The sequence below is a fragment of the Penicillium chrysogenum genome (genome assembly GCF_028827035.1).
Source record: "Penicillium chrysogenum strain IBT 35668 chromosome Unknown utg000001l_segment0_segment0, whole genome shotgun sequence".
NCBI classification, from domain to species: domain Eukaryota; kingdom Fungi; phylum Ascomycota; class Eurotiomycetes; order Eurotiales; family Aspergillaceae; genus Penicillium; species Penicillium chrysogenum.
This window is the reverse complement of record NW_026622749.1, coordinates 330624-343769: the sequence shown is the minus strand read 5'-3', so window position 1 is coordinate 343769 and position 13146 is coordinate 330624. Positions and strand designations below refer to the sequence as shown.

General features: G+C 48.5%; 5 protein-coding genes across 5 annotated transcripts; 2 read left to right on the top strand and 3 right to left on the bottom strand.

The window, feature by feature from the left end:
• Positions 1-233: 233 nt before the first annotated feature.
• N7489_000147 (uncharacterized protein) lies at positions 234-1801 on the bottom strand (the record flags this gene model as incomplete). Its single annotated transcript, XM_056705903.1, has 3 exons — positions 234-1342; positions 1413-1720; positions 1773-1801. The coding sequence occupies 3 exons, from the start codon at positions 1799-1801 to the stop codon at positions 234-236; spliced, it is 1446 nt and encodes a 481-aa protein (XP_056570205.1).
• A 1018-nt stretch (positions 1802-2819) lies between these two features.
• On the bottom strand, positions 2820-3581 carry N7489_000146 (uncharacterized protein; the record flags this gene model as incomplete). The annotated part of the gene is made up of 1 exon (XM_056705902.1): positions 2820-3581. The coding sequence occupies one exon, from the start codon at positions 3579-3581 to the stop codon at positions 2820-2822; it is 762 nt and encodes a 253-aa protein (XP_056570204.1).
• A 2175-nt stretch (positions 3582-5756) lies between these two features.
• Positions 5757-6182, bottom strand: N7489_000145 (uncharacterized protein; the record flags this gene model as incomplete). Its single annotated transcript, XM_056705901.1, has 1 exon — positions 5757-6182. One exon carries the CDS (start codon positions 6180-6182, stop codon positions 5757-5759), a length of 426 nt encoding a protein of 141 aa, XP_056570203.1.
• A 2779-nt stretch (positions 6183-8961) lies between these two features.
• Positions 8962-10816, top strand: N7489_000144 (cytochrome P450; the record flags this gene model as incomplete). The annotated part of the gene is made up of 7 exons (XM_056705900.1): positions 8962-9139; positions 9201-9292; positions 9355-9618; positions 9676-10092; positions 10145-10345; positions 10415-10549; positions 10625-10816. 7 exons carry the CDS (start codon positions 8962-8964, stop codon positions 10814-10816), a joined length of 1479 nt encoding a protein of 492 aa, XP_056570202.1.
• A 644-nt stretch (positions 10817-11460) lies between these two features.
• N7489_000143 (Aldehyde/histidinol dehydrogenase) lies at positions 11461-12823 on the top strand (the record flags this gene model as incomplete). Its single annotated transcript, XM_056705899.1, has 3 exons — positions 11461-11615; positions 11668-11846; positions 12429-12823. 3 exons carry the CDS (start codon positions 11461-11463, stop codon positions 12821-12823), a joined length of 729 nt encoding a protein of 242 aa, XP_056570201.1.
• Positions 12824-13146: the final 323 nt, after the last annotated feature.

Sequence of the window (13146 nt, the reverse complement as noted above, 5' to 3'; positions counted from 1 at the left end):
TTCCATGTATGAACATTGAGACATTCCGGGTCCCAGTTTCATTGCCATCTATCTAGTACCCATTTCCCCAGAGACCTCTATCAGTACAGCCTCCTCACGTGCGCTCCAGACCTACATCCGTTGTAAGGTGTCCAATGACTCCCTTTAGGGCTCCTTGTCGAGCTGGTACTGAGGGAATCCGTCTGGACTCTAGCCCACGAGCCCAACACAATCGAGCACGTACACATACGTGCTCAATAAATCCACGGCACGATTCTCCATCGGACCATCCGCTTGTACTCTTTCCAGTCGTCCCCATACTTTTTCGCGCACATGGCATCATCTCGACGTTCGCGGTGAATCAGCAAGATCGCAAAGTAGAGGACATAGAAGTAGGTGAAAATTATGCCCCAACCAGTAGCCCGCCCTTGTACCGCCACCCGGCCATCCAACATCGGAATTGCAGCCTGGGAGGCATCCAGCACGGCGCTCCCCGCCGGGAGAAGTATGTACCCTGAAAATGCCGTCGGCAGGCTGAACGGGAGCGCCTGCAACCAGTCTCCCAAGTAGTTAATATGTCTAGCTATCCCCCACCATCCAGCCGTGAGGAGCCGTGTGCCCCGTCTAGTCTGGATATAAGAGAGTTTAGCGACGGCGGAGTGGTTAGGCTGGGTCCGGAACATGTGTTTCTGGTTATTGGCGGCCTTGAAGATGTAGATGCCGAGAACAAAGATTGCACTCACGGCCGCGATCCGCATCCAGCCTAGATGCACGGGGTAGACGGCGAGGTAGCGGCACTGGGTGGAGTACAGGAAAGGAACCCAAACGAGATCACCGAAGGAGAGCATAAAACCCATGCCGTCAGTGGTGATATCAATCATAGTCAAGATACCAGATTCGTTGTATTGGCTGCTGAGCACATAGTAAGCCTGGACCGCGGCGGTGAAGATGATACTGTCGGAGATGTAGCCGTAGTTGCGGTACTGTTGGGCAACAAAGGCCAGATCCAGCAGGATCCACCCGGTAAGACCGGGGCAGACTTCGCACCAAGTCTTGATGTCGATTTCTCCGAGGAATGGCAATGTGAGGCGGGGGTTCAGCTCGCGCCCAATATAGAAATCATAGATCATGTGCCCCGTTGTCCCTCCGGCGGCTAGCTCGCGCAGATCCCGGTTGGGATATTTCGTGTCCACAGTAAAACTGTTCATGTAAAGGAATGCGGAGAGAATGTATGAGATGAGGATATTAGCGGTTAAAAGCTGCACATAATGGTCGGTAATATAAGTCCAGACCGCGAAGTGAGCACCTTTCAGGAAGGTTCCCGCAGCACAGATGGCCAAAGTCACCACACTTGCAAAGAATGCTGGGATAATAATTAATTCTCAGTCCACACCGATGTTCAGAAGACGATGTGATGGGACTCGTATACATACCATTGAAGCGATACAATAGAGGACGACCATGATGCACTAGCTTGGTGCCGTAAACTTCTTTAGCAGGGAGAATTCTCCAGAGACAGAGGCCGTAAACATAGTAGGCGACGGTAATGAAGATCGCTTCCCAGCCGATGAAATTACTTAGACTGAGATTCAGTAGACCTGTGTCTGCTTTCACATTGGCCCAGGTGAAGGGGCGAGAGGGTAGAAGTGACGGTATAGGACAGCCAGCGACATCATTACAACCAAATGCAAATAAAAATAGCAGCAATGGCAGGCCAAACGTGATGGCTGCGGCACCCAGGCTGTAGCGAGACATTAGCTTTGTTTTGAATCAAGAGGTGAGGGCTTGCCTACGGTCCGCCAAACTCGTACTCAACTGTCATTGGGAAGACCAATCCTAGGAGGATTCTTGTGGAAGATGTTTAAAATCAAAGTCGCAATAGGGGAATGGTCGGCCTTGGATGATTGGTGAGAGTGTGGAGGGTCACGTGCCATATCACGTGGTCCACCTAGGACCCCTGACAGAAATCAGGTGTATTATGAATGTATGGTCAATTTCACGATGATAAAAATCTCTATCTCACTAAGTACAAAAATGGGCAATCTGTTCAGACCGAAATTAGTAGGTAAGCAATTGTGCGCTGACTAGGTATTTGAAGTCATGTAATGGACTCAGTAATCCATCTGTTTTCCGATTGGATTAAACGGCCAGGGATGTAGAAGAGGACGCAATCACTGGGAAGCTCGCCGTCTGTAAAATTGTCGGTTTGACCAAGTGAGTCGCTCGGCTGGTGGACGTAAGTGAAGTTGGGCGATTGGCTTTTAAGGAAAGAACGAGTGAGACGACGGGAATAGGGCTGCTGACTATCCCCCCTGTAGATCTGACGAGACAACAGAGAATCGTCCTTAATTCCCGAATGGTCGGTTTTATCCTGTGGAGTAGCTCGCTGCTGGGCTTGAGCAATCATGGACTTTTCAGGCCGGCGGAACTCTATATCCATGATCATGCAGAATTGCGTTCCTCCTACATATTTATACCTTGGTATATTCGAAGGGAGGTCTTGTAAGAAACTGTTCTCGTGAAGGAGTTCACCTGAGCTGGAAAGCATCTTCTCAGTAGTGAATTCCACGGGTATCGATCGGACTGTAGACATATAGCACGGGGATGTTATGATACCCATAATCCTCACTCTTCTCTCACTCTTCTCTTACTCTCCTCTCACTAGGCAACTAATTTCTTATTGATTGACTATCTAATAAATCAGGCAGCGAGTCAACAAAGGAAGCTTAGCAATGACGTTATTATGTTCGTAGAAAGTGTAATTGACGGTTAACCTTGGACGTTACCGGAAAGGGAGTGGCGTATGGAAGCGTGGCTAAGCGATGTATCAGAGTAAAGGGTCAAGGCTTTCCTTCAGCTAAAATACCCATCTGGTCCTGTAAAAATTGCAAAGTCGCACTGGTTTCCTTCCCTTTCTCCAGAAGGTACTTCGAACAACCGGCGCTGAATTCAATCCTTCCAACCTGAGGCGCTAATGTGATACGCCAAGCCAACAAAAACCCCGCCACGTTCCAAGCCACCTCCTCGGAGGCGGTTAGAAAAACATCAGCGTAGTAGTTTTCAGTTTTTTGGCGTCTTTCGCTGAAGTTATCGGTGTACGTGTCTACCCACGCATTGTATAATTCTAAGACCGACGAAGGGAATGTAGAGAGCACTTCTTCAGCCTCTAACATACAGTCCCCTTCATCAGGCCTAAGGTCATCGGGATCGCGCCAGATAAAATCCGTGCCATAATCAGCAAAGATACGATAGTGCCGCGGACTTTCTGTTGATGTAGATGGCCCGGCTGACAGAGAGGTTGTAGATGACTTAGTCGATAGAGATAATTCAGATGAAACGTTCAACAGAGATGTGGATGGCTCGTGAGCTGACATTTCGACAATGGTTGATTCTGACTGGCATTGCTCTTCCAATATATTCGTGATTTTCAAAACAAAGTCAAAGTTGGTTTGCACCAGAGAAGAGTCTTCTTCAGACTTGGACAGAGGCTTTTCAGCAAGGCTACGCCATGCATCGCCAATGTTTCTGACACCTTTTATGTATCGTTGAGACTGCGATTGACTGCAAAACACCGCTAGAGGTTTGAGAAGACCAGAAGCCATGGTTGCAGAAGAGGTGTCGCGAGATAGAACAAGATATGAAGCGGAAAGAAATGACGATGCAGAAGAGGGAATCGCGTGATAGAACGTGGTATGGAAACGGGACATGGTCGAGTTGTGAGATGCTTCGCAGAAGAAGTTGAATACCTCTTGTAGGTGCCCAGGTGCCCAGGTGCCCAGGTGCCCAGTAGCGGTCAATTAGTAAGCTTCACATGAGTGGGCACCTGGAACCCCCTAGGCATTCATTCGGAAACACTCAGTCGAACAGAGAGCGCTTAATCTATGTTTTTGTGTCTTTTCAATCCTGTCCGATGGGTCCCTTTTAGGCGCCAATCTCCAAACCAATTAACCTCTCTATTTTTAACATGACACGAGGCGTTAAGTAGAACCGATGCCTCTTGAACTGAGATCCGGGGTGCTATCGCTAGCCGCCAACACCCTAGCCACCCTCCTCGTGTGACAACTTTACGACTGATTTGAGACTAGTTATGCAGGCGAAACAAATATGTGACACAGATACATATATAGTATGTTTTGTGGAGCGGGCGCCAAAATGATTTGCGTAGCTTTCTTCGTTAAGCATCTATCAGCGTCAATTGTTTCAATCAACATTGCATTTTACAACGCTTGTCATTAGTCCCTATTTTTGGTCCTTGTATATGGTGCATTTTACGTGTAGTGGTCTACCACATGCAAATACTATAAGTGTCTAATATACCTTGGAGAAACAGGCAAATTTCAGAAAGACGTTTCTCACACAGCAAAAATCATTGTTCATATTCAACTTTACTTCCCCTTTCAGCCGTATATACACAGCAAAGCCTTCGGCGGAGCAACATTATATCAAGGACTTCAACGGAAGAATCAGGCATCACAGAGCTGCCTCTTCCAAATGAACGGGAGAAAGGCGTTAAGGTAATCTCGTTCAAGGCGCGCAATGTTGGTCAGAATCCTTCAGAGTTTACACCGCTGCCCTATTGTCTAGACCTTCGAGGTCGTGAGCTTATCATGCACACGCTAGGTAGGATGAAACCCTCCCTACCAGGGGTGGTCGCAGTTGAATTGGTATATACTGATATTGGAGTGTCTGTTCTCTCTGTTGCTTCGTGTTTAAGCCTTTGTTTCTTCCCAAATTTATGCCATGCACCATTGACACTCATGCATATAGCCTGAGTAGTGATCCAGCCTAGCATAAGTCTGTTATTTATAATTGACTACACTGTTGTCATGGAAAGCTTCTTTGGATCGGCTAAAAGAAACCATAGAATTTAGAGGAAAATATCTCCTGGCGGAATCGATTTCCGCTTGCATCTCGTCTACCAGGGGCCGTATGGTCTTGAAACCAACTCCAAACTTTCAACTTTCAACTTGCGCCCTAAGCTTCTATCCGATACCAACCTAAACCTGTAAAGATGTCCGCGGTAGTCGGGGTCGCCCGAAATGCTCACTTTATCAATCCTACGAGGATGGAAATCCGACCACTCCACTAGCAGCGACCTCGCGACCGGGTCAACAGAATGGAGTAAATCGCAAGGGGAGATCGCAAAGCCTATATGGGACTGAGAATGATGGTCTGACGAACAACGGCAACGGCTACCTGTAGGACTGCTCCATATTTCTGTTAAAGGTAGCACGAAGCTAGGAATCTAGAACAAAATTTAACCATTGGCTGGTTAATATGCTAAAATATAAAGGGAAAGTCTGCTGGATACCAATGTGGGGCAGGACTGCGCCCGGTGGAGCTGTGGAGCTGCGATTCTAGGCATGACGTCAATATGCGCCACTGAAATAGTACTGTAGAAATAGGGACCTGAGCTTGGGCGCGTTAAGGTTTAGCCTCGCTAAGAAGGTACAAGCTACATTCAGGTTAACCCCTGATCTACATAGGTACGTATGTGTAGTGAATACGCATGAACTCGACGGCCGATAGCGACGAGTGAAGATCAACAGATAGAGAAGGACGCTCGATGAACAAACAAATAACGGATATTTCCCATCGTAAAGTTGAGGGTGGGATAGACAACTATGGGGTGAATAAAACATGTACATTTACTATCGACATATGCATCGTGAGATAAACGAGTGACAGCCTCGATATTACTTCCGAGTGGTATACGGAAGCACGATGGAGGCGGCGATGCATCAATTGAGATCAGATCGCGACATTGAAAAAAGTGTTCAGTTCTCCTCGCTGGGGCCGAGGTCGTCGGCGTCGCCGCTCTTGCCGTTCTTGTAGGTGCCCCAGTGCTTGGCCTTCTTGCACCAGCCGTAGTGGTTGCCGTTGTCGCCATCGGAGTCGACGCTACACTCGGGTACCTCAGAGGGCGAAGAAGGCTTGGAAGTGAAGACAGGGGTCGACGAGACGGGGGTCGACGAGACAGGGGTCGACGAGACAGGGGTCGACGAGACAGGAGTCGACGAGACGGGGGTCGACGAGACGGGGGTCGACGAGACAGGGGTCGACGAGACAGGGGTCGACGAGACAGGGGTCGACGAGACAGGGGTAGCTGACGAAGAAGGAGTGCTGACCGGAAGGATAGAGTAAGATTGAGGCAAGGCGACGGCAGAGCCGACAAGGGCCAGAGTGGCTATGAAGAACCGCATGGTGATGTTCGTTTCTGGAGTTGCAACGGTTGCAATGAATAGAAAAGAAAACGAGACTTGTAACTGTTTAAATATCCTGGCTAGATTGCAGTGTTGTGGGCCAGATGTATCCACTTCATTAAAGTTCTTTAAGAGAGGCGATGCCAGAATGTCTTGTTGTAGAGCATTGCGAGCCACCCATTCGCCTCAATGGGATCCCCACGGCATCACAGGTAGGGTGGATGTGGAACGTGGTATGGAGCTACATTTAATTGGAGGCAAGAAGGGGCCCACAGTTATAGAGTTAAGTTTATCCCGCTCGGAAAAGGTACATAGAACGGGTCTAGGTTATTAGAGATATATATCAGCTGCAATGGCTGAAAAGCTGATCGGGAAACATTGTCCCTCGTAAAAAGGATATCTTGGATCTATATATCGGCTATTGCAGACTATGGATGTGAGGCGCCGCCTCGACCTGGGCTCAGGCCGCATTTCGGGAAATGCTAAAGTTGCTACCGGTTGAGAGCACGGACAGGATCGTCAGACATCAAACGCAGGCACCGTCTGTAGTGTTTAGTATGGGCCAGTAACCAGCTGGACGGACTTGGAGCCTGTAGGTGGCTAACGGCTCTCCGACGAGATATTGACCCGGAAGCTAAGACGGCATCTCTCCGGGCCAACGAAAGTGAGAACTGGACACACCAGAACATAGTGAAAAAGAAGCGAGAGAGGAAGCGGAAGAAGGCGGTACAGGTGGATTCTGTTACTTGCCTCAGGCCACGACAGCTGAACCCACCAGCCCCTCCATAACTCTATCCTCCTCGCGCCCGCCTTGGAGATACAGTACGGAGTAGTATACGAGAAATAGTAAGATTATTGGCAGCTCATTCAGGTTTAGGAAGCGACGACCTTGTTTCGATTTTCGTTGCTTTAGCCTCTGGATTTTAAGGGTACATCTTCACTGACCTGGTGGCAAATCTTGTATTAAAATTTTGGGAAGAGTTTTATGTCATCCGATATGGGGACCTCGGGACACTTAAAGCCGGACCCTTATTGATATTACCGTGCCGATCGCAATAAAATGCAGAACCAGGGTCTGTGGGGACAAAAGAAGAAAACCAATAATATCCAAGCAATGTCCATGGACCTAGAATTGCCTTCAGGTCGTGAAGTCGTCTACGGAGTACAGATTCTGATCGTCGCGACGCGTCATTGAGGGTTTATGCCAGGGTTTAAGTTTTACCTTGTCTTCGGTCTAAGTGTGAAGTAGGAATTAGCCACGGAGTACTCCGTATCCCAACGTGTCAATCTCTTCAAGCGCATATACATTTGCAGGGGGAACGCTTATCATATACTGCCCCTGTATCAATGATGTTCACGGTGAAAGAAAATAAGTGGTGCTCTCCGAAGGCGGCTAGTAGGCGGAAATGATATCAATGGTGATGACGAAGAGCGACACGGTCTGGCTTTTGGAAATCATAAATATACGTGTTTGAAAATGGGATTGGGAAGTAGGGTAATATAGTCTCAATTAACAGACCTCTTCCGTGGCTGTGTACAGATGCCAAGATATACTTACTCGAAGTTTTAAATCTGCAAGAAGAGAAGCAAGGTGCTACACAGATTACCCGGTCCTTTTACCGTTGAAACATGTGCCTTTTTCACTGTGTTTTGCTTAACTATCAATTATGTCCGACCAGATTGTCAAATCCGGACTTTCGTTATATTAATTAGGCAATTTTAGACTGTAGATATTACATTTCATTGGTTCTTAAGTACCTAGGGTTGTCCACACCTGAGTTACCAATGCTTAACTATATGGGATAGGAAAAAGGGGAGGGCGCGATCATTGAGAAGCTAAGTTTGAATCTGGCAATCTGTAAGCTAAACTAAACATACTGTAAACAAGATATAGTCAAATGAAACTGTGAGGCCTGCTCGTTGAAAAAAGAAACAACGAGGAGAAAAAAAAATGTCAGGTTTAGTATCCCCTGTCGTCGACGGGAGTGGCGTTTCCGGGCCGAATCGCTTTCATCGAAAGTTCCTCGTGGACTAGCGTCCCGAATTCGAACACTGCGTAGCTCTCCAGCATTATATCGACGTACCTTATCGGAAGCGTCTGGATTCTGACTTGCGAGATTATCTTCATACTCATCCAGACCTTGATTCTCACCTTAGGCTTTCTCAGTTTCTTCGCCTTCTGATATATCGTATTTATCACCATCCAGATTTGATCCCATAGTAACTCGCATAATGAATGGTCTTTCTTCAACAGCATGAATCCCATCTCTCTGGTGACTATGCCGTACACTGTCAGTTAATCAGGCGGTGACTTTGAAGTACATACCACATGAATTTCCCGAAGGAGAATTACATTTTCTAAATAGCCGCTAGGTACTGCCTGTCCTCGGAGGTCGTCGGTCCAGACTGCCAAGGCTAGAATGATCCACTCCGACGGATTCAGTCGAGTGTGGGGAAATCGAAATTGCCGGGAGGCCGGCACTTGTTACTAAGTAGGATTACCGTACGATGTGGGGTAACGCAACGGAGAAATAACCAGAAAGCCAGGGTCCCAGACATCGGGGGATTGTTGAGATGGTGACTCCTGTAGAAGCAGACAAGTACCCCGGCTATGGGATGTATTTCCCCGCAAGTCCATCCCCGATATGTTTGCGGGGATCTACAAGTCAGGCCGCCAGATATAATCCCCTCAAGTAGTCGCCTGCGCTGGTTCCCAACCCTAGAAACTTGAGTCAAAATGATAAATCGAATCCATACCGAAGTCTCCTCGAGCCTAATAATGGCTGTAGGGGTAGTCGTTGTTATTTGGATCCTCGCATACGTTATAAATTTATTACTGGATCCCCTTCGAGACATCCCAGGTCCTCTAGGGGCTAGATTTTCTCGAATTTGGTACCTGCGTGCAATCAGCAAGGGAGACTTTGAGAAAACGAATATCGACCTCCATCGAGTCTACGGTATGGGCCTATCTTCCCTGTGGAGGTTGAGTCGGCGCTTATACCTTGTGTTGGTTTACAGGACCAATTGTCCGGATAGCTCCCCGGCAATATAGCCTTGACGATCCTAAGGTCCTTCGCACAATCTACTCACATTCCTCAACGTTTATCAAGGTATGTATCTTGCTTGGAGTCAATGGCCTTGTCCAGACCATATGATAACCATGTACACTCAGGCAGCATGGTACGACGCCAGTGGGAATCCGAATCCCGAATCCCATGACCTGTTCACGGATAGGGATCCGCGACGCCATAGTGCCAATCGACGAAAAGTCGCATCGCTGTACAGCATGACCAGTCTTGTACAGATGGAGTCCTGCGTAGTGGAGTGTTCTGCCCTGTTGATACAGAAGCTCATAGGGTTTGCGGAATCTGGTCGCCCATTAAACCTGCAACAATGGATGCAGTACTATGCCTTTGATGTGATTGGGCTTATTACTGTAGGATGAACCACCAAATGCATATCCGGGAAACAGAAATGCTAATAGCGAGCCCAGGTCAATAAGAGATTCGGATTCCTCGATAGCGGTACAGATCAGAACTCGTTGATTGCTGCCCTCCACGCTTACCTTATATATGCTGCCAACGTTGGCGTTTATGCGGAGTGGCATCCATTCCTGGCCAAGATCGTCGCTCTTCTTCCATCCCGAGGGATGGGGCACCTGCAAGCCTTCACATCGCATCATATTGCAGAAGGCCAAGCCAATTCTTCGGCGAAGGCGAGTAACCTGCCCTCCTCTGACAGTTTCCTGGAGAAGCTTTTAAAGATGCACGCGCAAAATCCGGAAAAGATTAGCTTGGCGGACATCTTCACTACCTGTATCACCAATGTCGGGGCAGGTTCCGACACAACCTCCATCTCGCTTACAGCGCTTCTATACAACTTATCCAAACATCCAAGTATCCATCAAAAGGTACCTTACTTCGCCTTTGTCTAATATAGCATGCTAATGACCCTAACTCTAGCTACGCGAAGAAATCAAACTAGCCGACAAGCAGGGCAAGCTGTCTTCACCTGCTATAACTTTCCAAGAGTCTCAGAATCTACCATATCTCCAAGCCTGCATCAAAGAGGCACTGCGTTTACATCCTGCAACCGGGCTCCCTCTTGCTCGGGTCGTCCCAAAGGGTGGTGCCACTCTATCTGGCAGATTCTTTCCTGAAGGTGTAGGTTGATTGAAACTCTCGTCGCCATTCATATCAACCCCTACGCATACTAAGATCGAACCTGTTTAGGAAATTGTCGGTGTGAACGCATGGGTTATCCATCAGAACGAGTCGGTGTTTGGTCCCGACACGGCATCGTACCGCCCAGAAAGGTGGTTAGAGGACCCAGCCCGGTCCTCGGAAATGGACCGTAATTTCCTTGCTGTGAGTTTCCTTGATCTTCCTACTCCTACCTACATCCCTTCTAGACCTAGAGTTAACCACTGCCGTTCGTGTCAGTTCGGCGCCGGGGCACGAACCTGTATCGGCAAGAATATCAGCTTGATGGAAATTGGCAAATTGGTTCCTGAGCTCGTGAGACGGTTTGACTTTGAGTTGGTCGATTCTAAGGCACCCTTAGAAACGCAGAATGTGTGGTTCGTTAAGCAAACCAATGTTGAGTGCCGTGTTAGACTGCAGAGAGAAGCGTAGGGTCTCAATGATTGCTGTCGGTATTCACTGCCACAATGTATATGTGATGGAGACGGAGATTGGCCTTCGGCAGATTCCTTGCTTGACAGGCCCTGCGCCGTTTGTTTAGCCTATAAGAGGCCTCAAATTTTCATGTGTCCTCCTTCTTCCCTAGAGATCACTAGATCTATCAAAACTTGGATTTCCCTGATTGGTTCTAGACTGCCTGGGACTTCACCTGTTTGGCACGTCAATTACGACTTTGGTCGGGGAGCAGCAAATCGGGAGTATCAAGAAATCGATAGGTTCCCGTACCGTAGATGATTTCTCGGATGTGGGAGTTTTCTTAGTGTCCAGGCGTGGTCAAACTGGGCAGTGGTATTTTCAACGTATATGGGGTGGGACATGTGGGGAGCCAAGACTGGGGATCCTCTCCGAGCACCTGCACCTTGCCCAATTGTCATGTTACCCCAAAATCCATACGAGTAGGGGAATGGCACGACAAAGCCGAAAAACAGTGGACGGGATATACTGGCTATTCACATACCGAGCCCCTGGCCGTTCGACATTGAAGAACACAGAAGTGAAAATAAAGAGCCATTCACCCTCTTCTATTCCCTCCCTTTTTTTCATTAGGTACCTGTTATTGCAGTATATGCTCCAAAATGCCTTCCGCCGAGGCCTTCATCGAATTAAACAAATGCAGCCTGTTCGTTCAGAACTCGGCCTTTATTGGCGGAGAATGGGTGAAGGCGACGATACCTCGTGATCACGTCTTGGGCACCAGATACCGTGGTCATGACGCCCAAGGAGCCAGTCGGTGCGTGCGAGATTATAACGCCCTGGAATTTTCCTGCGATCATGATAACTAGGATTGCGCCTACATTGGTGGCAGGATGTGCTGTTGTTGTCAAGCCCCCTTCTGAAACACCCTGTATGGCACTTTCTTTGACCAAGCTGGCCATTGAGGCTGGGTTCCCTAGGAAGGTAATCCAGCTTGTCGCGAGGAAGGACCAAGGTGTTGCTTCTGAGTTGGAGGTTAATCCGGAAGGTAAGTTTCACGGATTCGACAGGGGTCGGGAGGGCATTGGCGAAGTTGGCTGCAGGGACAGCGAAAAAGGTTAGTCTTGTGTTCGGAGGGTATGTGCCAATTGCTGTGTTGGAGGATGCAGATCTGGACTTACTGTTGAGGGGGCTATGTTTTCCAAGTTTCACTGCTTGGGACAGACTTGCGTCTGCGCAAATCGGCTTTACGTGCAGAGTGTTGTTGTTGAGGAGTTTTCAAGGAGGTTTGTTAAGGAGGTTGAAGAGCTCAAGTGTGGACCTGGCCTTGACGGAATATCTCCCTAGGGCCCATTGATCATCAGAGCTGTGGTGCAGAAGGCGGAGGAGCATATTCTTGATGCTGTTAGCAAGGGTGCTGAGATGCGAAGCGGAGGAACTGTTGACATGCATGCATACATGCGATGCGTGCAGGGTATGCGTTTGTCTGTGTGCAGACTGAGCATTTGCCTAGTTTGTCTCGCTTGTCAGTTTCGGTGGCTTCATATACCGCCCCCTTTCTCTACGTGCATCATCACCCCTCTTCTTCTTCACGATTTTCTCTCCATCTCCAGTTTCGTAACCTCAACAGGAACTGCTCCAAAGGGACTTGGTAATGGGTTCTTTACCCGGCCCACTGTGTTGACCGGGGCAACGGTAGACATGGCGGTAGCAAAAGACGCGACTTTCGGGCCCCTCGTGCCGATTTTTGCCTCTGAGAGTGAAGAGGAAGTCGCAAGGTTGGCGAATAACACGGAGTTTGGCCTGGCCGGGTATTTATACTCAAAGGACATCGGCCTGATGATGCGAACTGCGCAGAAGATGCAGGTTGGCATATACGGCGTGGACACGGGAAAGGTGGCTGCGGCGGAATCGCCATTTGGGGGCACCAAGGAGAGTGACTATAGGCTGACTATAGGCTTGAAGGGAGCAAGCACGGCATTGCTGAGTACCAAGCCATCAAGATTGTTACCATTGGGAACATAAATCACTGGTCTGGCACAGGCCAGAAGGGGGGGAGAGAGAGAGAAGAAGGTCGAATTCTCTGACTAGGTGAGACTGGCTAATATGCCAACTGCTAGCAAACAACTGAAGCCTGAAACCTGACAAAACAGGCATCTTCCTGCCTGCCATAACTAACAATCACTCATACGAGACACCGGCACCAGGATATTGAGTATCTTCCAGGTTGAATATCACAACTCCATGCTTCGCCCGAATCCCGTGTAACCCTAAATTTAGTCTGCGTGAGGTGAAGTTTCCTGTATGTTGCGATTGATTCCAAACTGGTAATCCGAATCACGATGCTA